The sequence below is a fragment of the Paroedura picta genome, chromosome 6 (genome assembly GCF_049243985.1).
Source record: "Paroedura picta isolate Pp20150507F chromosome 6, Ppicta_v3.0, whole genome shotgun sequence".
NCBI classification, from domain to species: domain Eukaryota; kingdom Metazoa; phylum Chordata; class Lepidosauria; order Squamata; family Gekkonidae; genus Paroedura; species Paroedura picta.
In genome coordinates, this window is record NC_135374.1 from 107,710,580 (window position 1) to 107,737,644 (window position 27,065).

The 27,065-nt window shown below is 44.5% G+C and overlaps 1 protein-coding gene across 2 annotated transcripts in view; it reads left to right on the forward strand.

The window, feature by feature from the left end:
• The first annotated feature begins 17,149 nt into the window (after positions 1–17,149).
• LOC143840402 (uncharacterized) overlaps positions 17,150–27,065 on the forward strand; it is a 28,888-nt gene continuing 18,972 nt past the window's right edge. The window contains exons 1-3 of one of the 2 annotated variants that reach the window (XM_077343883.1): positions 17,150–17,420; positions 18,898–18,972; positions 19,680–19,757. In XM_077343883.1, the coding sequence (XP_077199998.1) occupies positions 17,220–17,420; positions 18,898–18,972; positions 19,680–19,757 (354 nt within the window). In that variant the 5' untranslated portion in view covers positions 17,150–17,219. Of the gene's footprint in view, positions 17,421–17,732; positions 17,878–18,897; positions 18,973–19,679; positions 19,758–27,065 lie in introns of those variants that run through there. The other variant, XR_013232177.1, reaches the window with a different exon arrangement.

Genomic DNA, 27,065 nt, shown 5'->3' on the forward strand with positions numbered 1-27,065 from the left:
TCTGTTGTGGGGAGAGGAAAGAGAAGGCGATTGTAAGTCACTTTGAGACTCCTGGTAGAGAAAAGTGGCATATAAGAACCAACTCCTCCTCCTCCTTCATCCCTACTTACAAAGATACCAGGATTTTGCATAAGAAGTCTCCAGTGCAAAACAGCAAGAAGATATCCCAGAACTCTTTGGCTCAGATCCTTATCTCTCTTTCCACTACTGCTGGGTATTTCTACTTACAAAAGAGGGGAAGGAAACTATTTATGATTGCCTCTTTATACCGTGAAACCTTGTTTTGATCCCAATGGAATTTTGCTGGCAGGAAGGTCTAGTGTCCCACAAGGACAGTGTTCCGATGGTCACTGAAGGCTGCAATGGGAGGGGAGAGGCAGAAAAATTGCCATTTATAGATATAGATTACCTGTAATGTCATACAATTCAACCACAACACAGATGGGCATAGGTGATATATACTGAAGCCTGATATGTAAGCTAGCATTTTTGCAAATATAAAAGACTGACTTTTAACATACAATAAAGTACATTTGCCATTTTAGCCAATCAGAGAAAGGCAGAACCTTTCCAAGGCAATTGGTACAATAAATTTTATATATTGATAATTTTTTTAAAAAATGACTGACATTCCCCACAATACGTTACAGAGCCGGTGGTCTATCTATATGTATATATAAATTGTTTGATAAGTGTATAAGGAATCAACCACTGAAGAAAAATTGTGAAAACAGAATATATCTAGAAACCGTTTTGGTTGGTCCTTAAAAAAATTATCAATATATAAAATTTATTGTACCAATTGCCTTGGAAAGGTTCTGTCTTTCTCTGTTTCTGCTTTGAACCTTTCTTCCTTTTTTCATATTGTAATTTTAGCCAATCAAGCATGATCCTTCTTGTCAAGCAGCTTTAAAAATGTGCTGTTGATTCCTGCAATTCAGCTCCAGTTTTGTTATATAGTCTTGAATCAAGATGTGTTGACTGGAAGGAGCTGGACAGACCAAGATGATGCGGGAATTGCCATTTATGCAGTACAGTTCCACTCATACTGCATAGGATCCAAGCGACTATACCTGATCATAACTGTATTGTTATCTTGGATTTTGTGACATCTGTACAGAATTGTGCTAGGCATTTGGAGGTCAGAGGCAAAGCCTGTGGCCAGCATCTTCCTTTCGGAGAAATAGAAATTGAAACATAAAGGTAAAGAATCCTCTTGCTTGGCAGACCGAATCTTGAGATGGAAGAGTAAAAGAAATGTTCCTTTCTAAGGAATAGAAATTGAAACAGAAGGGTAAAGAATACTCTCATTTGGCAGACCGAATCTTGACACGGAAGACTAAAAGAAATATGACTTTATGAAACAAGCATCTCATCTTCTATTCTTGTCCATATGTATGTGTAAGAGGCACATCTTTTTCTTTAAGGGAGAGAAACATGTGGATGCTTAATTGTGACACATATGGCACAAGTTCGACAATGTCAGACGTAATATAAATGCAAGCCTTATTTATAGTTATTAGATTATGTTGCTAAAATGATTTTTTCAGAAAGCAATGCTTGTTGCAGTGTTTTTGTTGCCTCCTAAACATGAACCATCTGGAGGGGTTTTACATTTTTTTTAAAACATAAATAATAATAATAACCCTTTCTCATTTTCTCACAAAATGTATTTTAATTATTTTCATGTCTGAGATAAGACCCGAGAATTTTAAAAAAATAATAATTGGGAAATAATAATTGCAGCAAATAAAAGTTTCACGAGGCTTGAAGTTTTTGTGCTTTTTTACATTCCCCAGCGGTGCCAAATAGAAATTAATTGGACCCAAAGAAACTGATTGCTATCAGGATGGATTCTATTAAAGAAAATACCAGGGCTTAGAAATGGCTTATCTTTAATAGTGTTTTCCTCAGCTACAACAGTGCTGAAGAGAAGTAGTTTAGAAGCAGCATCAGCTATTATTATTATGTGGCCATTAAATTCATATGTACATCCCTTGTTTTTCGAACCCACTCTTTAGTCTTTAGACTCTCCATACATTTACTCTTGGATTCTTACTCTGTGCATGTGTATAAACAGGAAAGGACAGAAGGGGCGGAATTAACATGCACACACACACACACACACACACACACACACACACATCTTTTGTATTATTTCTTTCTTTTTCTTTTTTTTTTAAAGGAAAAGAAGGGAAAACATCCAGCAACTAAAAAAGATTTATTTAAAGACAGAAATATAATGAAAGTGGTGGCAAACCTACATGTCAAGTTCTGTAAACGCTTTCCAAATATCTAAAGATAAGTCCGTATGCCCTTGCCACCTATATGAAGAGGAATAGAAGAGTTTTTTTTTAATACCCCACTTTTCTCTACCCTGAGAAGCCTCAAAGCAACTTACAATCACTTTCCCTTCCTCTCCCCACAACTGACACCCAATGAGGTAGGTGGGGTTGGGAGAGCTCTGAGAAAAATGTGACTGGCCCAAGGTCACCCAGCAGACCTCATGAGGAAGAGTTGAGAATCAAACCTGGTTCTCCAGGTTAGAGTTCGCTGCTCTTAACCACTTCACTACATTGCCTCTATATGCCATACATTCATATAGTGATAGAGTTCTAAGGTCCATTGGCTTACTGGTTTTTATCTTTCCAATGTTGTAATACATGTCTTTTACCTATAGGAAGAGCAGTATTCTAGTATTAAATATATGAGTAACCAGGATATATTGGTAACCGGGAAGGCAATCATATGCAGAATTACATCCTGCATTGACGTCGGCCTTTGGGATGGCCCTGTCAAAACGTTGCAGACCAAAACAACTGACCTTCTCTTGTACTGGCTTTCCACAAACCGCACACCACTTTGGTATACTCCTTTGCTGCATATGATTGAAAATGTTTTGTTTTGTTTTTGCCTGATTATTGAATGAACTTTTCCAAATAATGTACAGGGATCAATGCCAAGCCCTTCTGAGGGCTGAGGAGTCTCCAGACAGATTTTTAGTAAATGTTTTCATATCTTAAATTACCACCAAAGCTAAGCATTTGACCATTAAAAAAAAGAAATTGGGCAATTTACTTATGGTACTAAAAATAATTGGAAGAGCTTTCTGCCAACTCTAATTATAATATTTGCAGGGGGAGTGAGTCAGAGGAAGAAACGGGTGGCATTTTGTATGTAATGTGTGTGATTTGTCATTGTCTCAGGACACTGAAGTGGTCCGTTTTGTGTAAAAACCTCTCGCCATCCATCACCTCAACTGAGACAAATGGTGGCCTTGTCCTTCTGTCCGTATAGGAGATTCTGCCCCATCCTGCACCTTGCTTCCATTCCCTGCAATGCATCACCAGAAAGGCAGGGGTTATTGATAGTCCGGGGAAAGGATGCTGGGACACCAAGCTCCTCAGACTCAGAGAAATGAGCAATATGTATGATTATGATGATTTGCACACGTTGAACAAGTCTGAAATAGATACGTACTGCTGGCAGCATTTCCACACATGAATATGGATGCGACGACTCCATTTGGTTCTGCAGCTCAGTTCCATTGGGCATTCCGATTTTAGGCTGTCACACAAAACGTAACATAAATGCTGCATTTGAAAATTTGTAATCCCGGCTACATCATGCTCAAAAGCTCTCTACTTAGAACAGGATTTTTCAGCCAGGGTTTCATGAAACTCTGGGGTTTCTTGATGGACCTAGAAGAATTTCCTGCATGGGTGGGAGTTTATACGCACACACACACACACATATATATATGTCAATCTCCCTCCTTCAAAATGGCCTTGAGAAGGTAGGAAGGGGGGGGGGGGCTGAGTGGGCATGTACACAGCCATGCTTCCCAACCATATTCTGCACCATTGTGCTACTTTTGGGGTTTCTCAGTGCCTGAAGAATGCTTCAGGGGATTCTCAATAGTAAAAAAGTTTAGAAAGGCTGACTTAGAATTTGGTTTGGGGACTTACGGGGACTTAAATCGGTAATGCAAATTTTCTCTGACGGGAGTTGGGGGAATGGTTGAATAACTTGGATCTAACTGAATACTAAAAAGATACAACTCTTTATTCTGATAGAGATGTATAAAAATTTGACTACCATTTGAAAACCTTATCCCTTAGCAATGGTTTTACTATTTTACAACTGTAATAAGGGGGAAGGGCAAAATAATACAATGCGAGCTATTGACTTGATTGGATTCGTGTTGCAAGGGCATAAACGTTGCTCCATAGGCTGTTTTTGAATCCTGTCCTCAAGAAGAGCGATGGAAACAGTTGGAATTTGTGAGGTAAAAATTAATAAATCATGCAGACACGTGTGTATAGCTTCTATAAAATATTCACTATTCTAAAGATAACAAGCAACAACTATAACAACAACCTATCTTTCTAAACAACACTATCTTAGCTTCTATTGCGATAATGGAAACTTCTCTTCAGTTTTCCATCTTGCCTCAGTGCCTCACACACTCTGCCATCTTGACTAACCAAACCGTTAGTGGGGAACTCTGAGGGCCATTCCACACAACCGCCAATGTAGCTAAATGTAAGCGCTATCATAAAGTGCTACAATTAATAGCGGCAGGTCTTGATACAGCCGTTTCTAGCCGGGAAAAAGGCTCTCTCACTAGCGCTGTTTTCGTTACCCACAAGTTTCCGGTCTTGCCTGAATCGCTACAAATGAGACATAATGTGTGGCAATTCTGCTGGCCTCTGGCCATCAATCAAACTGAAGATCCAATGAAATCGATATCCTATTGCCACCAAAAAAAACTTTTCCCTTTAATTTTTTTTAAAGAAAATACAAGTGGCAATGAATATGTGTTTACTCATTGCTCCATAGAGAGCCATCTTTCAGTTTCTCTTCCCAAAACATTCCTTTATCGGACAAAACATGCCATGCTCGCATGTATTCATTGACACGCGTTTCCATTAATGGCCCACAGTCACCCAGAAGGCCTCAGTTGTCTCTAAGCAGTTTTAAATTGCCTTTTCTTCCCTCCCCATAACAGACACCCTATTAGAGAAGTGGGGCTCAGAGCTCTGAGGGGCAGTAAGCAGTCACTTGGCCCCCGACCCAGAGTAGCAGTCAGTGCCTCAGCGCCCACTCCCAAGCAGCAGAGGTTTTCTGGCAGTGAGGACAACAGCAGGCAGGCCCCTCAGTCACCCTTTCTCCAGACCAGTGCCCCTGACTCTGACCTATGTCTCTGATGTCCAGTGGCCAAATGGCGTCTACTGGCCTTGCGGGCTTTGTGGAGGGCGGGCCGTATGGTCACTGGCCAATCAGAGGAATGCACTGGACAGACAGGGTCCCGGACAGTCTCCTCCCAGGAGGCTGTTTCCATTTTATAAAAGGGAGCAAAAAGTGTTAAAGATGTATAACTATATCACATTATTTTTAATTTGTCTATTTCGTCCATATAAATCCTGAACACTTAATGCTAAAAAAATGGCGTTACAGGTTGCTTCAAGACTTTCTATTTGGATTTTGTTATGCAATACTGAGACTGTTTTGCATTCCCTATTTGGACATCTTTTCTTTAGGAGTAGATACAAATGGGTAGCCATGTTGGTCTGAAGTAGCACAATAAAATCAGAGTCCAGTAGCACCTTTAAGACCAACAAAGATTTATTCAGGGCGTGAGCTTTCGAGTGCAAGCACTCTTCCTCAGACTATGATCTTCTTACATATATTCCCTGTCATGTAAGAAGATCATAGTCTGATGAAGAGTGCTTGCACTCGAAAGCTCACGCCCTGAATAAATCTTTGTTGATCTTAAAGGTGCTACTGGACTTTGATTTTCTTTAGGAGTGTTTCTCAACGTTTGATAAATTCAAGTAATCTTGACTCTGACATAGTTCGCTGGCAGGGGCTCATTGGAATTGTAGTCCATGAACATCTGGAGGACCACTGGTTGACTACCTCTGGTCTACAGAACCAAGAAGATAGGCCAGTAAATGCATTAATACAATTAATATAAGTTGTAAATGTGAGATTAAAACAAAATTTAAGGGTGACAATCAAATATCACTTGGCATTAGAGATTGTGGTTCTATTCTGAGGATGCTAACATGGTCCATTCCTTACATTTTGCATCCAGGAAATAAATCAATTGATGTTAACAATTAGCCATTGTAGAGGGAATTACTCCACCCTGTTACCTACCCTGAATCAACGAGGAAGGGTAGGCTATAAAAATAAAGTTATTATTATGTCTTGGTTTAAGTCTTTATGTGGCACACTGCTAACAAGCTTTCCCTTCGTAGGATTAGTTTGGGCTTTAGGAAACAGACATTTCAAACAGCTTGGTTTATTGTGCACCTTAGTTCCATTTCCATTTACAGGAATGATTGTCCCATCAGTACAGCTTCTTGGAAGGTGATGCAATGTTGGTTGGGGAGGGTGGCATTCCATCTTGCTAGGTCATTTCCATGGAAGTTACTTAGGATCTGGGTATAGTAGTCAAGGACTGACAAGAGTGTCCATTGGGGAAACTATGAAAAGCAATGAAATGCAATACAATTAGAGATGTAAAGGACCAGGAAATAATGGGGGGAATGGGAGGGCTTTTGTGTATTTCCCGTCCTGAACTATTTTGTTTTTCTGATGGAGAAACGGCAACCTGTTGGGGACAACTAAGATATACTATATTTTCATTTAAAGAATAAGCTAAACGTTTCTCATGACAAGGTTTTTTCGTATTCAAAATAACGAAGTTTGAGTTCAGTGGCACCTTTAAGACCCACAAAGTTTTATTCTGTGTCTAAGCTTTCATATGCAGAAACATTCACATGAAAGCTTATGCCCAGAATAAAACTTGGTTGGCTTTAAGGTGCCACTGGACCCAAACTTTGTTCTATTGCTTCAGACCCACCCAGCTACCACCCTGAATCCATATTCAGAATGTATAGCTTGAAAAGATCTGAGTACTTTCTTCAGTTTCCCAGGGGAGCTGGGGAAATTAGGGTAGGTTTTGTCAGCTAGGGAGAAAAAAAAACTTGCCTTCAAATCATGTTGCTTTTTCCAAATGTACTGCATGAAAAGTCTGCAGGCTTCTTCATTTTTTTAAATGGAAAAAACTAAAAATGTGGAAGAATAATGCCAAAACAGGTTGTTTTGTTTATTGGAATGAGAGAAAAGGCAGGGATTTTCTTTAAATGTTTATGGTTTACAGAATTAGATAATGATAATCCTCATGTATACTGTAGACATATACAATGGTAAAAATTGTTTAAGTTTAAACAATTTTGGAATTGTTAATATGCTATAATTTGGAATTGTTAATATGCTATAATTTGTTGAATGATATTGCATTATTAATGCATTAAATATTTTAACTTTTATAAGTGTTAACTTTATGTCCAAACATATTGATAATCTGCCCTACTGAGAAGGTATGCAAGCGTTTTTGTCCAAATAATACACTTTCTTTTGTTTTCTACAAAATATGTTTTCTACCTTTTTTCCCAACCTTCCAGGTCACTTATAAGATTCCCTAGAGGATGGTTACCTTGTTGGACCTTTGATATTAGTAGACCCAAGATATATGTCTTAAAATATAAGGTTGCTTGTTGAAGGCTATTAATATACTTGTAAAATTCAATTTAAAGAAATACTACACTATATTGCTAAGTTCACTGATGAAGTAAAATAAAAAACGAGGCTGTTGTACCTAGGAACTCATTCTGCTTATAACAGTTTATATTGTTTGAATAAAGATTTTGTCATCACTAGCTTGAAAACTACCTTTTTTCCTTTCTACAGAGTGTAAGGTACAGCAGTTTGCAATCATTTCTAAAGCATGAGATATGCTTAAAGGTTTTCTGTATAGAAAACACAACATCACTTTTACATTCCATCATTATGTCAAATAAAATGACACATTTTATTTTCTTAAACCAGTAATATAAGTTTAGCTTAGATAAGAAAGTTAGTTTTGCAAACATGTCAATGTTTCCCCCCATTTTTTTTACCCTTTTCCCCCAAAAGCCAGGGAGAACCAAACCCCCCACCCCCATGGCTTCAATTTTTGTTGTAAATTTTCCATCTCTAAAACTGTATATGCTAATCTATTGTAGGTTTGATAGGAAAGTAAGTACTTCCTATATTTCAATGTTTCCCCAAATTGCCGGTTTCTCCCCAGAAAAATCAGAAAACAGATTGTTCCAGGTGGCTTCAAAATTTTCAGAAATTTTTCATCTCTAAAACACTGTTGAAAAATACTGTACAGTTATTTACTTCACATCTATAATATTTTGTCAACCTTTAATTATACAGAAAGAAATATCCACGACTGTTGTTTGCTTAGGATACAGGCTCGGGTGTGGGAAGACCCAGGTTCAACTCACTGGTGTACTTTGCCATCAAGTTTGCCAGGTTACTTTGGTCCATTCATACTTTCTCAATAAAACCAAACTCACCAGGCTGCTAGGACAAAATGAAGGAGTAGAGAATAATGAAAGCCACCTTGCATATCTTAGTGGAAGGATGGAATAAAAATGGAGAAGAGCTCAGGTTGTATCAGCTTTTGGTTCCTCACACAGGCAATAAAGCTCATATTCTAGATATTCTAGAAATCCTATGTGAATTTGTTGCTTTTGCTTCAGGACATTAGCAGTACAATCTGGCCAGTCTTAAGCACTTGCAAACTGGCATTCTTCATGTTTACTTGGAAGTAAGTCCCTTTGGGTTTAGGGATGTCTTACTCCCATGTAAGTATGTATAAGACTTACGCTTGGAGTTCCAATTATTTCCAAGGAAGAAATTGTGTTTTTCACCCCTGCAGCAGAACCAGTTATACTCCCTCCCCAGAGAGATTTGTACATCTCCCTATATCAGGGGTAGTCAAACTGCGGCCCTCCAGATGTCCATGGACTACAATTCCCATGAGCCCCTGCCAGCAAATGATGGCAGGGGCTCATGGGAATTGTAGTCCATGGACATCTGGAGGGCCGCAGTTTGACTACCCCTGCCCTATATTGATGTCTTCTACCAGCAGGGGAAGACTTTTATTTCATTCATTTGGGATACACCCGATAACATTTTCTGTCCCTCCTCCCTGATTTCACTGCTGTTTATGCATGCATTTTTTATTGGTTTGATCATCTTAAATGTTGCTTTTCAAATGTTAAATGTTTGTATTTCACCACCTCGGGGACACTGACAGGGTGGAAAGGTGACACAAAGTGTTTCCAAACAAATAAGTTTACATCTATATAGGGTTCAGTTTGAACTAGTTCCACAAAATATTGCATGGACCAGTTAAGATGGCATTATGTTAGTCTCACACATGGTTGGGAAAATCTTGTTTCACTGCAATCAGGGAATCTGTAGATCCCCTTTCTATAGAATCAACTGCATAAGCAGACATGAATTTTCTGTCTGAAAGGTCTTCATGTGTTTTATAAAGGGGTGTTAGGGAAGCAGTTGCTGAAACAAGGCATGTGAACCATTTTATTTCAACACCTCTTTCTCCTTGCTGGGGATTCAAAGCAGCTTACAAAGAAACGTGGAAATATAAACAAAGTATAAATGAAAATATATAATGCAGCTCTAACACACTGGGTTGCTTCTGGATCTACTGGCAAGCTCACTCAGGGCCACAGCCAGAGAACCAAGAGCCCTGTAGTTCAAACATTTGGCCACCCAAGGCTTAGATACCTGCAAGGGGAAAGGAAATGCAAGCTCAGTCTGTATCTCTCAGAGTTCGCAGGGATGCTAATATCTGTAGGGGAAATGAAATCTTTAGTCTAAAAGTTACTGTGTTGCCGTCTGTTTATATCTATGGATTGTCCATATCTCAGAAGTATTGTCCATGAGAGAACTGTGTGTGACGAGTTCCTTCCCCTTAAATATTTGGAAAGAAAAGTCTAAACACACGCCAATCTATCCTTCCTTTAAAAACAAACAAACATGTATTTGAGACAAACAAGATACACAGAAGCAGCAAAAGAGCAAGAAAACTTTCCTAACAATTTTTTGGAAGCGTTAGTAAATATTTTGCACTAATACAAAAACAAGCATCATTTATCACCTCCTTATACAAAAATAATTGTGATGTGAGTTACTAAGGATCTACTATAATATTAAGCACTAGCTTTTGTGCGTAGGATCATTAAAGTAATAATTTCATTTCATTTTTAACTTTTTCTTTTTTTAATTTCATTTTTCTACAACATATCAGAGAATGGAACAAGTGTCATCCATTTTCTGCAGCCTTATTTCTGGTAATTAATGACTTAGAGGTCCTGCAATGTTGGACTAGTTGCATCTTGCTCACCAACAGAGGTGTGTTTATATAGTTGCAAGATTGGTTGTCGGGGGCTGGGGGAACATCTGACAAATGATTCAGAGAATTTTTATGTAGCATCTAGGAAGAATGAATAGCTTTCACTTTGCTCAGAACTTTCGTTTTGTGTTGCACGGTGGATCGTGTCAGATGCGTTGGCTCAGTGTATCAACTCAGTTCCCAGCACCAATGGATTAGATCAGCTTTTCTGCTGATGAAAATAGGGGGGCCCCTTTTAACTACCAACAACCCCCCCCCCCACACACACACATACACACCCATTGCTGGGGGATCATGGAAACTGAAGGAACAATCAACCTAGTGGGGCAGGGGTAGGGATAGGCGATTTGGTTTGGATAAACTGATAAGTATTTTTTGGATATATACAGGCCAAATAGCCCATTCCTGTACTTTAAACCAGTTGAATCAGCACTATCTGAATCATGATTCGGCAATTTAGCCGGTTTAAACGTATTTTCCCTTCCCCTTCCCAGGTATTCTCAGCAGCCTAGGCAGGTTCGGGGGGGGGGATGCCCTTTAAATACCCCCCCCCAGCCTTCCCAGGCATCAGAGAGCCAGCTTTCTACTGCCTGGGAAGGTGGGGTGTATGTGGGGAGAGCACAACAAACAACTGATGCCAGTCCCAGTTGCTTGGCATTCCCTTTAAATGGTCTCCCTCTAAAGTAGCGATCCCCAACCTGTGGGCCGCGGACCACAAGTGGTCCTTCGACTAATTGGAGGCTGGCCCCGAAGGACACCTCCCCCCCCCCTGGCCCTTTACAACACACTTCATTGTTGTGGCATGTCTGTATCTTATTTTGAAGGGATGTTTAAACATTACCATAACGATCAGAGAGTGTTAGGGCAGTGGTTGAGAGTAAACTACCCCCCCCCCACCGGGCCTCAGTAAAAGGCGCTGAGTGGTCCCCGGCATTGAGTGGTCCTCGGTGATAAAAAGGCTGGGGACCACTGCTTTAAAGCATTCTCAGGCAGCAGAGATGGAGACCGCTTTCTGCTGCCTGGGAAGGCTGTGGGTAGGCATGTCCAGTGTACGGGGGGGGGGGGGGAGGTACTTTTTGGATTCTTACAATTCAATTTGGCTGATTCCGAACCAGTGATTGGCGATTCAGATGTTTGGGATTCGAAAGGAACATCAAGAACAGGCTAGAAAGGGAGATTGCAGAAATGCAAATTATTACAACATTCAAAACTATGACATACCCAGGACTCAAAGAAGACATAGTTTTTAATCTCACTATTCATGCTAACCTTGTCCTCACACTTTATTTTATTAGTGATGTGATTGTAAGGTAGTGGCAATGTAATGGAATTTTGAGTTTGACTCCCTGGCCTTGGGATAAGATAGTTACCAGCAATTCCCTTGCAGGAATGTTTCACAGTTGTATGGAGACAGATGGAGCAAGCAGCATATGGTGAAGTAAGAGCCTTTGATCGCTGATATAGGCAGTTTGGGGTTTTTGTAAACTACATTGAATTCCAGGGGATTGATTGGCTGTTTTGACAAAGAATTATCATTGGCTGCATTTGGTTGTGTGACACAGTCTACTGATGTAACAGAATTGATTTTTGCTATATATTCCTTGTCATGTAAGGAGTTCATAGTCTGACGAAGAGTGCTTGCACTCGAAAGCTCACGCCCTGAATAAATCTTTGTTCGTCTTAAAGGTGCCACTGGACTCTGATCAGACCAAAATAGCTACCCGTTTGAATCTATCCAACCTAGTGGTTGGCAAGATAAAATGGGATGTACTCATACATACAACACATAGAGTCCCTTAGAAACAGCCAAGTTACAAATGTGCTGGGGGGGGGGGAGAGGGAGCTCCAACGGGATTGTTAATTTGCATTGACATGATTTACTCTAGTCAGAAATTCTTATGGCAGCGTTGTCAATAATATAAAAGTAAATAATAAAAAAATAAAAATAAATAGTCAAAACATATGGCTTTCACACAAGGTTAGAACTGAAAGAGCTTGATTGCCTCATGGCATCCCTGGTCCAACACCCCCCCCCCCAATACACACACAATGCTGGGGCTCATGGAACCTGAGTGGACAATGAGCCTAGTGGGACAAGAGTAGAAATGGGTGATTTGGTTCGGCTAAGCTGAAAAGTATGGATGTATCTAAACCAAATTGCCCATCCCTGTACTTTAAACCGGTCAAATTGGTTGTGTCTGAATCACAATTCAGCTAGTTTAACTTGATCTGTCAGGATCAGCTGCTTGGCATTCCTTTTAAATGCCTCCCCCCCCCCCTCCATGATCTCAGGCAGTGAAGACAGAGAGCAACTTTCTGCTGCCTGGGAAGACTAGGGGTAGGCATGTGTAGTTCATGGGGGGGGGGGGGGCTATTGCAAAGTAAGAATTCGAACCCAAGTCCCTCAGAAACTTGTTGGACGCTTAAACCAGTAGCTCTCAAGACAGACCAGTTTCAGCTGTATGTGAACATTTGTTTTCAGTTTGGGAGGAGGACGATTCAGTTGTGTCGCCTTATACATACCAGCCTACTATTACTCTGAAGTTTTTTTCTCCTTTGAATTTTATCCTGTCCACTCTCTGAGATGCTCAGTGTGGCAAGCCCCACTTGAACTTCCTCCATTTTATCCAGTCCTGTGAGGTAAATTAGGCTGAAAGATGGTCACTTGGTCAGTCTGCTGTCTCACCCAAAATGTTTCACTTTGGAGTAGGGATTTGGGTCTCCTGGATTCCTAGTGTGATATTACAACCACAGCCAGACATGGGGTCCCTTTGGGTCTCCACTAGGGTACAAAGGAATAAAATAATAAATGCTGAGAATTAGACTTAGAGTTCCAGAGACAAAATTCACCCCAAACCTTCCCTGCACAGTTATGGAACTGAAGCATCCCTTTGTGTACACAGGTGGGTAGCCATGTTGGTCTGAAGCAACAAGAAAGTTTAATTCTGGTTATTAACGTTTGTGCGCCTGCACACTCCTTCAGAGACACAGAATCTTAGACCAGGAATTAAACCTCCTTGGCCTTAAAGGTGTCGCTGGCCTTAAATGTTTCTCTTCATATACCCAGTCGTTGCCTCTCAAGCTGAAACACACGGGGCCTGCAAAGTTGCAATAGAAACAGCAAAAGACCTCAGCAGGCCTAATTTTAAGCTTCCGCTGCAGAGAAAGGACACAAGGAAATTGCAGCGGCCACATGGGGATACATCAGGAGGGAAGGACTTTACTCAAACGTCTCTTGTTCCTCCCTCAGCAAGAGAAGGGCAGCTACAGGAGGTGACATGCAGGCCCCCTTGAGACTACTGTAGGGACATTTGAGGGCTGGAGTGTCGCTTTGTCTTCTGTCTGGGCCCCATAGAAAAATTGGGGTTACTGCAGCCCCTCTCTTATACTTGTCCAAGTTTTACTCCAAGTCTTGGTTTTGAAGCTACCCTGAAAGCTTTGTGAACTGCCTGCGGAGCATTAATATTGGTAGAAGGGCCGGGGGTATCAATGCTATAAATATCCAGATCAGTAATAGAGAGTCCTTTGCTGGGTTGAGCTGGCTTGTCTGGAGGGCGTCAGCAGCCGCCTTCAGTGCCTGCCCTGTGAAAAATACAGCCTCTGTTAGCAAGGAGTTGCCAGCACCGATCTAAGTACACAACTCATCAAACTGAATATACTGTGATTTCCCCAACGTGGCTTACTGAATGCGTCGCCTGGAACTTTTACAGACCAAATCCTAAGAAGGGCTACACCAAATCATGTTGATATCTACTCAAGAGGGCTAACTCTCAGGAAAGTGTTCTTCAGATCAGTCACGTGTACATCTGCGCTTGGATAAACCCACTGACTTCCCTAGCGCTTCTTTTCCATCCAAGGTTGGGAATAAAGCCAACTGAAATCAGCAGGACTACTTGTGAGTAAACATGGCTCAGATAAGACTACACGCACGCTAAGGATGACACAACTGCACAGCCAGATCCTGCCTCAGTGGCATTCCCAAACAAGTGTGCATAGAACTGCAGCAGTCCGGTAAAATAACATGCACATTTAGAACTATTTTGAAAGGATTCCAATAGGCTGACACTCATTCATCCTCATTTTCTAGTGTCATTATTGTGCTCCAACAATTAAAGCAGCTAAATTCTTTTTTTAAATGTATATTGTATTTTCCCCTGCCAACAAATGTAATTTAGACTCATCCACAAACACCCTTTCTTCCCCCTCAAATCTGGCTCAAAGAGGAGATGCAAAACTATGGAAAAAAAATAAAATTACATGTCACCCCCCCCCCCCTTTTTAGGTAAAGACTTGATGAAAATAATTTCCCAATTCCAGTTAAAATATACATGCTAACTTATGTATTTTTTTAGAAACCAGGGGTTTCTCCCATTTGTAGGGCTATATAACTGATGTGAGAACTGGACAGGGCTAGCAAAAACTTAATACTGAAATGACAAGGCAACATTTCCCCTGCTTTGTGAGATCAGATTTTTGCTGCACAAAATAATTTCATGACTATGAGATGCCAGAAAAATAGACTCCCAATTTTTAAGTTTACGCAGACAACATGATATGAAATAGCATACCATAGCAACATGGTTCGGAATGTGAATCTTTTTCTATAGATTTCTTGACAAACATCGCAAACATTTCCATTATAAGGCAATAATCATTGCAAGATGTTACTATTTCCTTTCTCGTTTTCTAAAGGCTTCAGCCATCGCAGATTCCTTTTTCGCAGACCACCCTGAGATCACATCAACAGTTAGTTGCAAATGTGAATAATTTCAGCACACAGCATCCCTTCCTCTTTTCCCGCTTAGGGCTAAAGCTAGAAAAGGTTACATCAAAATGCCCGCCTAAGGATTCTTTCCGAAACTATTGTCAAGCCAAAAGCAACGCCAAGCCAAAGGCCAGCTTTTCAGACCCCCGTGTGAGTTTTCGGACTCTCTCTAGCTGGTATCAGTTTTTTCAATGGAAGAAAATGGACCTAAGTGACAAATTCGGCAAGGCTTTAGGGGTGTTGTTGGGTTGTCCTCCCCCCACCCATCCCCATCCACGCGGGGGCGGCTGGGGGGAAGAAGCAACCTCCTTTCTCCACGGCTCTGTCTCTCAATGGCCCCAAACAACAGCGGCTCCGGTCGCTTCCACTTCGGAAGACAGGCCAGGGGAAGTCCGCATGAGCGAAGCCGTGCCCCGAAACGAAGCGTTCATTTAGAGAAAAGAAAAAAGAGATCTGTTACTTTTTAGAGTTTTTCCGGTAAGCTCCCACTTGCGAACGGCGAACTTTGGGAAGTTTGTTTGATGCGACTCGGCATCACTTTGTGTGGGGAAAGCGGGGTGGGGGGCCCGGCTCGGGAAGGAGGGGGGCGAAAGAAAGCCGCATCCCAGCCCCCGAGCTGGCATTTGTTCGCGCGCTTCCCTTCCGAGCCCTCCTTTGTAAAAGCTGGCGCGGAGTCGGTCCCCGCCGAAGCCTCCCGAGCGCGCCGCAAGTCCCGGGAGGTGAAGCGCCCCCCCTGGTCCCCCGGAGCCTGACAATGAGCCGCTAACCGTGCGTGCAAGCGGGCTCCGGCCCCTCCTCGGCCCGCCGGACCTGACAAAAACAAGCGTGAGAGAGAGAAAAAGAGTGAATGAGCCGCGGACGGGAGTGAGCAAACACAACAGGAAGGGGGAGGGGGCGGGATCCTGCCAAGAGCCCCGGCCAGCCATCGCCGCCCCATCCCCCCACTCAGCGCGCCCCCTCCCTCCTCCCCCTCCCCGCCAGCCAGGGATACGCAAAATCAAAGCCCGCGGAGGATGCAGCAGCGCTGGCCGGCATTCACTTTCAGGCCCCCCCGTCCGCGCTCACTCCCATGCAGTTCCTCTCGAGGCGAGAGCCTTGCAATTTGTCTTTTTTTGGGGGGGGGGGGGGCGTGTTGCAGCGCGGAGAGGGATTGCCTTGAAAAGTTGCCAGAGGCTGCTCGGACTCCGTGCCGTCGCGTGCACGGTTTAGCGCGGCCAGGGCGTGTTTCCTAGGGGCCTTGCAGCCTGATCCGAGGCAAGTTAGGAGGACCCGGGTGATGAAGGTGGTGCATAAGAACGCACCCTAGGGGTTTACTCCTTAGGTGCTTTAGGGTTGCCGCTGCAGCCGCCGTTAAGAGCGCCTTGACTTGGGAGCCAGTCTGCTCTGCGCGGCCAAAACTGGGGTTTCGTTCCGAGCGCACGTGTTGAGGATCGGGCGCCGATGCGCTTGCAGACTTCTTCGGAGCAATTTCACCGACGCCTGCGTAGTTTAGGGTGGCCCACCGACGGACCACAGCAACCCACCCCTCCATTTTGGGCGACCCTCCTGAAATTATCCACCGGGTCTTCAAGACAAAAGAGCTCCAGAAAGATCGCGTGCAGTTGGAGCTTGAGTTGACTCTGGGAAGGAGCAGCCAAACCTACACCGCTCCTCAATCATGAATTACATCGATTCAGGGTTGCACCTACAGCCCCTAACGCCGTTCAGTCCTGGGATAACGTTTTGAGGTGGGACGGGCAGCCGGTAGCACAAGTGTTTTTGCAAGTGGGTGCTGCAAACAGTCGTGGGGGGGAAGTGAATGGAAATAAAGTCCCGCCGCCCTCGGAGGCTGCTTTCGGGTCAGCGCGAAACTCGCTGCCCTCCGCCTGCCTCCCCTCGTGCAGAAACCACATTGCGCGGGGACGAATCGGCTCTCTCGGCGCGCGGGCGGAGCCCGGCTCTCGTAGCAATAGTAGAAAAGCCGTAGTAAGAGGAGGGGCGCGCGGAGGGGCGTGGCTTGGCCGCGAGGGGGCGGGGCACGCCCTGATTGGGCGGGCGCGGGGCTCGGAAGCACTTTGTTTTCTATGCTAATGAGGGCGGAGAAGAGGCGGGTGGATATTTACGTTGAGGCGGGAGCCGCCGCCCTTCATTCTCTCTCTCGCGCGCCCCCCCTCCGCTCTCCCCCACATGGGGCTCTCCCCGCCCCCTCTTGTTCCCGCTGCCTCCTCCCTTCGCCTGATACCGCCATCATCACCGCCGCCACCTCTTCGCGCCACTTCCCTCAGAAGGGAAAGCGGGGAGGGGATAAAAGGGGTGGGGAAAGCGGCGAAGGCAGCTGCGGCGGGGCGGGCGACGAGAGTGGCGGTTGGTCGCTCGTTCGACGGGCTGGTGAGTTTGGAACACTCCGACCGTTTGCGGCAGTTACTGCTGGGGGGGGGGGGAGAGAGAGGAAAAAGTGTGTGTTATGTTTGAGGGAGGAGGGGGGTGCGCCGCGCGCCCACGCCCGCGCGTTCGGGTCGCCCCGCGAGGTGGGTTTGACGGTTAGTCGGTCGGGGCGCATGGCAGCCGCGCCTCCGCTCACGATGGCAGGCAGGCGCGCGCCCGCGCTGTGTCCGTCCCCACCCCCCTCGCCGCCACCCGCGTGCCTCCTCCCCCGCGTGCGCGCGCAACGGCAGCGGCGCCCTCCCGCACGACGGAGCTTTGGCGCGCACGGGGGCGGGCGGGGCCGGAATGAGGGAGATTTGAAAAGGCTGCGCGGCGGTCGGCGGTGGCGGCGGCTCCCAACGCCTCCTCCTCGTCCCCGCCGCCCGGCCTCCGGAGGCACCGCGCCGGGCAGGGGGAGCGGGTGAGAAGGGCTGGGGAGCAACTCCGGGAGAACAAAAGCGGAGGCGCCTGGGAAGAGGGGCCCGGCTCTGGCCACGCGGGAGGAAGCGCGGGGCGAGGCGAGAGGCGCGGCGAAAGTTTCCGTGAGGGGCTCGGCGGCGGGCGGGCAGACCGGGCCGGGCACGGCTCCGCGTGGGCTTTTGTTCTGGGAGGGGCGGGGGCGGCGTTGCCTGCCGCGCGGGGCCCGGGCCGGACTGCGTGTGGCGCCGCCTTCCCCTCTCTTCGCGGCCGTCCCGCCCGCTCCTTCGCCGCCCGCTGCCCGCCTCGGCCGGGGGTGTCCCGCGGGGGTGCGCGCCTGTGGGCCGGGGGCGAGGGGTGAAGCGGCGGCCCCCGCGCCCAACTGCGAAGCCGCCGGCGGTGGTTGCGGGGCCGCGGCGGCGCCATGTTGCCGAGGGGGGCGGGGCCGGGACATGGCGGCGGCTGCGCGTGCTGAGGCCGATTGTTCCTAGCTAGGCCTCGGCCATGTGGGAGCCGCCGGGCGGCGGCGGGATGGGCGCGCGGGGCGGGGGAGGGATCGGCGGGGGCCGCCTCGGGGAGGGCAGGGGGCGAGGGTGGGGGCCTGCCCGGCTTCGGAGCTGGTCGGGGGGAGGAAAGGAGGGGGGAGTTCGCTGCTCCAGTAGCCGAGCACTGACCTCCCGTCGCCGCCACAGCGCCCCCTGCCGCCCGTCTCTAGCGGAGTGGCTTCCCCGGGCGCAGCACGTGCAGCTTGCGAGGAGCCGCGGGCCCCGGCTCGGGGGCGCCATTGTTTGCTCCATCTGCTTCCCGCCACCTTGACCCTAACACAGCCCCGTGCTGTAGCGGGCCATTCGCCGGAGTTTTTTGCTTCTGTGAACCAATGAACTTTGTGCGAAGCTAGTTGGTACGATCGGGCGCAAGTAGAGCTCGCCCGTTTGGGAAACGATAATGTGGGTACAGAAAGTTGAATGTAACCCCCCCTCCCCTCTCGTTTTTCAGCGTTGTCTTTTTCTCTCTCTCTCTGCAGCACCAACACCACCAGATAGTAAAACTTGGAGGTCTAATACTACTGAAAAACAAAGTTTCCTTTTATGTATTGGGGGTAAGTTTCAACCAACCAAGTACTTGTTCTGAGCTGTAATAAGAATGACTGATTCTTGTCCTGGAGACATGTCTTTTTTCCCCACTTTATGTCATTTATTTACTTAGCCCACATAAAGATGCTGCTAACCCTTAGAAATTGTTTCATGCAGAGGTTTAGAATTCATGGTGGTTTTAAGTAATTTGGCACCATGATCTAAGTCATGTTTATTTGGAAGCAGGTATGTTTCAATCTTAACCTGAGATTGCTAACTTCTTTTCAGTGCTGTAAGGGAAATGTCCATTTCTACCATTTGATAAGTAAACTGATATCCTTTTCCCCCCTAGATAGTAATGCAGTCAGTGTTAGAGAGGAAGTGCTGTTGTGATGGGAGAACACATTTAATGCTTATTTAGTTATTTAAGTATACATAGCATAATATATTCTATGAAGAGCTTTTATATAAATACTGTGAACTTTTCAGTTTGATCGCTGCCCAGACACTAATAGCTGTGATGGAAACTGTGGAGTTATTTGAATAAAAGGAGCAATATAATTTTATATGCTTTTCTCTAGAGAACAATACATGCTCAAATATGGTAACCATCAGATTTCACCCTGCAGTTGTTTTGGGTAGATGATTTTGTTTCAAGTTAGGCTAACTATGATTAGTTACTTGCTGTGTCTCTGAATGGTCTGTATTAATGAAAGTTGTTTCTTTTTGACAGGTGAAAATAACAGCCTGCTTTGAAACCACTGAAGAATACTGGTCATGTCAGAGTAATGTCAAAGTGCTTACAGTGCAGGTAGTGACATATAGAACCTACTGCAGTGAAGGCACTTGTAGCATTATGCTGACAACTGCCTCAAAGGTTTGACAAACTATTGTGCAGAGGCCATAGCATGGTGTTTTAATGCTTTTTGTTCTAAGGTGCATCTAGTGCAGATAGTGAAGTAGACTAGCATCTACTGCCCTAAGTGCTCCTTCTGGCATAAGAAGTTGTAATTTCATCCATTCACTCATACCGTGTATAAAACATAGTAATGTTTTGCAGTCCTCTGTTAGTTTTGCATAGTTGCACTACAAGAAGAATGTAGTTGTGCAAATCTATGCAAAACTGATTGTGGCCTGTTATTGCCTACATAAAGCCAAGTCGATGATTCCTCCTCCTAATTTAACTTAAATGTCTTCTCAAAGTAGCAGGCAAAACAGCTCATGTAGCACTAAAGTGCTTATAGTGCAGGTAGTGATTAATAATCTACTGCATTAGGAGCACTTAAAGTACTGCTAGCTGTAGAACTTCAGTTTCACCATGTTTTCCCCGTTTTGCTGCTTTTTTGTTGTTTAAACACTGTGCTCTGGTTAGTTTTGCAGGTTTGCATCCAGCTGTATGATATTCTGCTGTGCAAATCCATGCAAAACTGACTGTGGCAGTGGCAAGTCAATGAATAAGAGCTAAATTGTACCCCTTTCTACACAGGTTGGGATTAGTTGCAATGCTGTGTGTGTCTGTGGTATTGCACTTGTCCCGGCCTGTTGAGGTTGGTGGGGCTAGAACGTGGAACATGTTAGAAAATTTGTCACCTGGTGGTTCTGAAACAATGCAGAAGATTTGTTTCCCCCCTTTGAGTTGGCCATTACTACCGTAATTTTGACCCAATAGAATAACAAAAGTTTATTTGGTATTGTGGACACAGTGAAGCTTTAGCCATATAAAGCTATTGTATGAAGGACTTAAGATTCTGAATAATAAAATACTAGATTTATATATTAATGACATGGGTGTGTTCCTTTTTTGCCAAAACAATGTGTTAACAATTACAGATAATGTGCTTAGTAGTATCCAGCCCTATATTTGCCCCATCCCCAAACATACATGCTTGCCAGTCTGGCTGTCTCAAGGGACAAGAAAGTTGGTGACAGGAGTGCTGAAATGCTAGGGTTGTGCAGTGTGGCAGATTGTCCTTCAGAGGGGTCGGAAGTGCTTATCTAATACATCGGTCATCTCTGACATCAGTTCATTGTGTTGATGGTTAATTGTTGCATGTTATAAGGTCCTTGATTGATGAAGACTGTTCATCCCAGAAACATCTTTAAGAACTTAGTATGAAACTACAATATTGTATTTAAAAGCTATGGGGAATTATAACTAAGGAGTCTCTACTTTCTTAAGAAGCTTAAAAATGTTTATTTTTAGAGGTATGGAATTTAAAAATGACCCTCTGTGAAATCTTAACATTCTAAAATGTGCACTAGATGGTCTGCTGTAGAGCATGCCTCCTACTGTGCCATTCCTTCCCCCCAGGCCAATAGTGGCTGACTGTGGAATTGGTGGAATAGAAGAGGGTATTTGGGATCCCACTGGGGAGAAAAGGGTGGTAATAAATGAGATACATAAATCTCTGTGCAGATAATTCTTTAAGACTGCTGTCCTATGCACACTTGAGTAAAGTGATTTGGAATGCAAATGTGCTAGGATTGTACTTTCTCAAATTGTTGAATAGGTACAGCCTGAGCATTTACAGTTGCTGCTTGATGTAAATAATCAAGTGGCTTTTGGAGGACACTTACAGTTCATACCTGCTCCTGAAAACAATTGGCGTAATGTTAAGTTAAAGTCATATTTCTCTGAATTATGTGCAGGGTTTAAGAATGCAAAGCAATACATGACTCAGATTTTTCTGTTCTGGTTGAACATACATTGTTTTGGTGTGTTGGTTTGAAGCAGGGGTAGTCAAACTCCGGCCCTCCAGATGTCCATGGAGTATAGTTCCCATGATCCCCTGCCAGCATTTGCTGGTAGGGGCTCATGGGAATTGTAGTCCATGGACATCTGGAGGGCCACAGTTTTGATTATCCCTGGTCTGAAGCAACAGAATGGATCTTGTAAGACCGACAATGTTTAATCCTGGGAATAAGCTTTCATGTATATCTGATGAAGTGTATATTCATGCAAAATCTTATAACTGGAATTAAACTTCATTGGTCTTAATGATGCTACTAGACTTAAGTTACAGGAGGTTAAAAATTTAAACTTTTTAAAGTACTGATTTAAATATTTTTATGTGGGTTTAAAGTGTTGGTACTGCTAAAGTTCAGATGTGTACTTGAATCACGGTTGTAATGTTCTGTTTCTTATGTCCACTTTATATTATGTAAATGCTATGGTTAGGGAGGCTGTATTGTGAACGGTAGTAAAGAGTGCTACTAGTAAACCCTTTTAGTCCAAATACATCTTCAGAAAATAGCCTTATGATAGCAGATTACTAAAAGGTCAAAAGTTTTTTTTTATGTTCTCAATGTGTAATGCAAGTATAAAACATATTAACCAAAGAGCTGTTTAGCCTCATGGTAGGAGCTAGTGCTAGTCCAGCGGAATGTTCTGGTTTTCTCTGGACATCTGGTCCTCTCTTTTTGCAACTCTATTACTACTTTAGAACGGTCTCTTAGTTTCAGAATTGCTGGTTGTGGGGATGGAATGTCTATTTAAAAGTAAGTTTTTTTGGAGGTCAAGAAGCTAATACTGCTGTGGCAGTGTGAGCCTGCTTTGATCTGCAGGCCATGTTCCGTCCTGCTCTCCCAAGTTTTTTCCAACAGCTAGAGAGGCCTTTCTTTTTCTCTTGGTAACCACTGCCACCACCTGACCTTTGTAAGGAATTGCCTGGGTAGGGTCAGGACTCACAGATTCCCTCCCAAGTTCTGAGGCCTTTCCTATCTAGTGGTAACCACAGGGACAGTTTACTGCCTTGTTGCGCCCCTGGAGTAATAGCCATTTGCCAGCTGCCTTCCCCTGGCAGTCCTTTTAAGTAGCATATCCAGTATCATTGAAAGTTATAAAGTATTGACGAGAAAATGTTCACAAGCATACTTTCAGGACAGCGCCAATTGAGTAAGGGGTTCAAAAGAATTGGGTAAAACAATTCCTCTGTCTCTGCATGTCGTATCAGATTTCAAAATATAGAACACACTCCTTAACTTAGGATGTTACAGATCTCTACAGTTCCTCAAGCCAGCACATGATTAATGGCTGTCTCCTTCAGAACTCCACTCTGGTGCATTCAGCACAAAAGAGACCTTACTCCCCTGAGTTTTATTACCTCTCTTCTTGCCCCACTGACCAGGTCAGGTTTAGTTGGAGTAGCTTGTCTTGGAGTTTCTTCCTCAGTACTCTCAATTCATTAATTCCCTTACATCTGTGATTTTGGGAAGCTTAGTCATTGGCTAGAAGGTATAACTGTGTTTTTAAAATGTATTTTATCCCACATAAGCATTTAGCAAAAGCTTTGAATGTAGTAGTTAGGATACTACCTAGGATAATTTGGCTTGGTGGTTTTATGTGTACTCTTGACTATGAAAAGCAGACGAGAGCCGTATCTGCGTAAGAAAATCCTGCATCAAAAGTTTAGCCACTGGTGTCCTTCATCATTTTATAAAGTGCTTCAACTTCTTAACCTAGTAGGATTCAAAATGGCAAGGTTTATATTTGGTCATAGCAATGTGTTGCAATTTGCCCCATAGTAGAAATGCAGAATTTTACTATGCATTATGACAGTAACTAGAATATTACACTTCAGTCTGAGCTATAATGGTGACTGGATGACACTAGGGCAGTTATTCCTCATATTTCTATTCTCCAGGAAAGTAGGAATATGATTTGGAAGAAGAAAATGTTCCTGAAGGGCAGGTGAGAGAACGTATTTGTAAATTTTTCAGGATAAGTCTTCATCTCTGTTTCAGTCTGATGTATAGTATTTTATAGTTGGGTATCTTTATTGTAACAGTGCAGTATAGCTTATTCATGTCCTTGTAGATGCTGGCTTCATGCTAGGTCTTCTACAGCAATGGTCCCCAACCCGGTGCCGGGCCGCAAAGGCCTTGGCGCCGAGCCGCGGCTCCCTCTCCCCACCCACCCCCCGTAGTAAAAAACTTCCCAGGCTGCAATCTTGCGCATGCACGGCCGAAATCGCGCATGCGCGGCACTTTCGTGGCACATAATCATGCATGTGTGGCACTTTCGCGGCACATAAAACCGGCCGCGCATGTGCGGGTGGGCAGTTGAGCTGCCGGTCCCCAGCCACAAAAAGGTTGGGGACCACTGTTCTACAGCATAACTGAGCTTTATTTTCCTAAAGAATAGAGTATCATTTGCTTGAAAAATAATGATGATTTTTCTAGGGATACTGGTTTAGGAAAAGGCTCATGACCATTGTTGTCTCCAGACTTCCACAACCATCAAAAATTTCTACAAATCCTGGAAATGCTGCTCAGGTTTGGCTTGCTCTGAAAGTGTCTGGTTGCTAAATAACAACATCTTTGGATGGAAAAGGCAGCCTTGCTCTGATATAGACTGATACTACTTCAGCTAGTGCAAAACGCAGTTGCTAAGGTCCTCGTTGGCACACCTTGGAGGGCCCATATCCAGCCCGGATGTAGTTCAAGGTTTTGGTTTTAACCTTTAAGGCCTTACGTGGATTGGGGCCCACTCTATGTCCCCTGCAGAGCCTTGCGCTCTGCGGGTGAGAATTTGCTGGTCGTTCCTGGCCCCAGGGAAGCGCGCCTGGGCCAGGGCCTTTTCAGTCCTGGCCCCCTCCTGGTGGAATGAGCTCCCGGGTGAGCTGTGGGATTTGTCAGCTTTCTGCAGGGCATGTAAAACTGAGCTCTTCCACCAGGTCTATGGTTGAGGCTGGGGGCTAGCAAACTAGAGTTATTCCTCTCCCCCCCCCCCCCCCCAGATTGGAAGTATACATCATTCCTCTCCATTCCCTCTACCACTTCGGTAGTGGGGGTGTGAATGGGATTCTTCTTCCGCCATGTTGGGGATCTTAAAGTTTATAATGGGACTTTTAAGGGGGTTAGTGACGTATGTTACCCGCCATGGCCCTTTTAGGGAGTGGTGGGAAATAAATCCCATAATAATATAAGATTGGTACCTGTTCTGGTTCTCCAGTGTCCAGAACATCCTGGTCTGAGATCTCAAGCAGAGCAACCAACAGTTGAATCCAAGGCTCCTACTTGTCTAGTGTGTATTAAAATGGGATGGTTTTAGGGGCATGTTTAATAGAAATCTAAACATCTAATTTGTTTTATTCCTACCCTTAACATGGCTTTTCACAGTGTTCTGATCCCAATGGAATCCATTGAATCATAACAAAAATGCACAATATATTGTGATTTCTGGATGGTTAGCTGCCTTTTTATTGCTTCTGAAATACCGGGAATGAATACAGAATGTAGACGTAGAGAAAGATAGGAAAAGTATTATATGGATTCACTTGTTTGTTTAAGTAATTACTTGTATCCAGCCCTAATAATTAAGTTACAGCATGTTTGTTAACCAATTCATTAACCAAATGAATTCTTATGGCTTGGATTCTAATCTGAAAGGGAAAAGAGAAACCCAAGAAATTTGAATCAAATCCCAAAAAGATTAAAGAAATATGAACGTATAGCCTGATAATGTAAGTGTAATATGTAGAAAAAATATTTAAAATGTATGTATGTATAATGAAAGTTAAAAACAGTAAAGACATGGCTCCATGCCAATAAGTAATTTGAAATAAGAGTTTGTTTGTCTACCTCAATGTTGCTTTTCTCTATCAGAAGTAGTCTCAAAGCGGCATACAATTGCCTTCCCTTTCCTCTCCCCACAGCAGACATCCTGTTTATTTAGTGTTATAACCTCTGGCCTTAACATCTTACAGCAAATGAGCTAAAACACCTTTAAATCATTTTTTTAAATTACAAAATACTTATAAAATAGAATTGAATTTATAATAAATACAGACATTCCTGGTTTAGAGATTGGCATGTACAAATTGCTTCCTAAACGTAATAACAACATAGAGGCAACTTTAACTCATTTAGATGAATTTGTATCTGCCAGGAAAAAGCTAGTACAATCCTCTAGTGTTCTATTAAGAGTGCAGGGTGACCTGATATAACCTAGTGCAGATGGTGTCATATAGTGCAGTGGTCCCCAAACTTTTTATCACCGGGGATCGGTGAACGCTTGACAACTTTATTGAGTCCCGGGGGGGGGGGGGTAGTCTTTTGCCGAGGGATGTCACTGCCACCACCTGAGCCCCTGCTCCACTTGCTTTCCCGCTAGTGCCAGACTTCCCACTGCCCACAGGGGGCGCTGCCAGCAGTAGCTGTGCAGTACCATGCTGAGGGGGAGCCCTGCTGGCGGGAAAGCAAATGGAGCAGGGGCTCAGGCGGCAGCGATAATGTCGCTCAGCATAAGACCTACACCCCCCCTGGGCCTCAGTAAAATTGTCAAGCGTTGACCGGTCCCCGGTGATAAAAAGGTTGGGGACCACTGTTGTAGGGCAGTGGTCTCCAACCTTTTTATCACTAGGGACCGGTCAACGCTAGACAATTTTACTGAGGCCCGGGGGGGGGGGGTAGTCTTTTACTGAGACTACCATCGCCACCTGAGCCCCTGCTCCACTTTCTTTCCCACTGGCGCCCGACTTCCCACTGCCCACTGGGGGACGTTGCCAGCAGCAGCTGCGCAGTGCCACGCCGAGGGGCAGCCTCAGCCATGGCGGCCGCGGGAGAGCACCAAAGGTGAGCCAGTGGCAGAGTGGCAGGGCAGGCCCCCAAGGCAGTAGCTGGGGAGGAGGACAAGAAGCCGCGGCTCGGTACTGTACTGATTCACGGACTGGTCCCAGTCCCCGGATGGGGACCACTGCTGTAGAGAACAGAAGCACCATGAGGACCATACATACATGTAGAGAGGGCACCTTCCCTGATTTTCATTGCCTTCCTTCCTCTCCCCACAACAGACACCCTGTGAAGTAGTTGAGACTCAGAGCTCTGAGAGCAACTGCTGTGAGAGCAGTTTCTAACAGGATTGTCAGTAACCCAAGGCCACCCTCGGAGCAATCCAAGGAGAGAGACACTCAGATATTTTCCTACATGGAGAAGTGATTGTGTGGTTAATAAAGTATGTCTGCAATCTGGAGAGGAGCTTCCATTCTGGGGTTCTGTTTCCTCAGTGGCAGGGATGCTAGCCTCCAGCTGGGACATGGAGACCCCACTTCTGGGTTTCATGAAGCCTGAGGAATGTTTCAGATGTTTCTCAAGGGTAATACAGTTGAGAAAAGCTGAC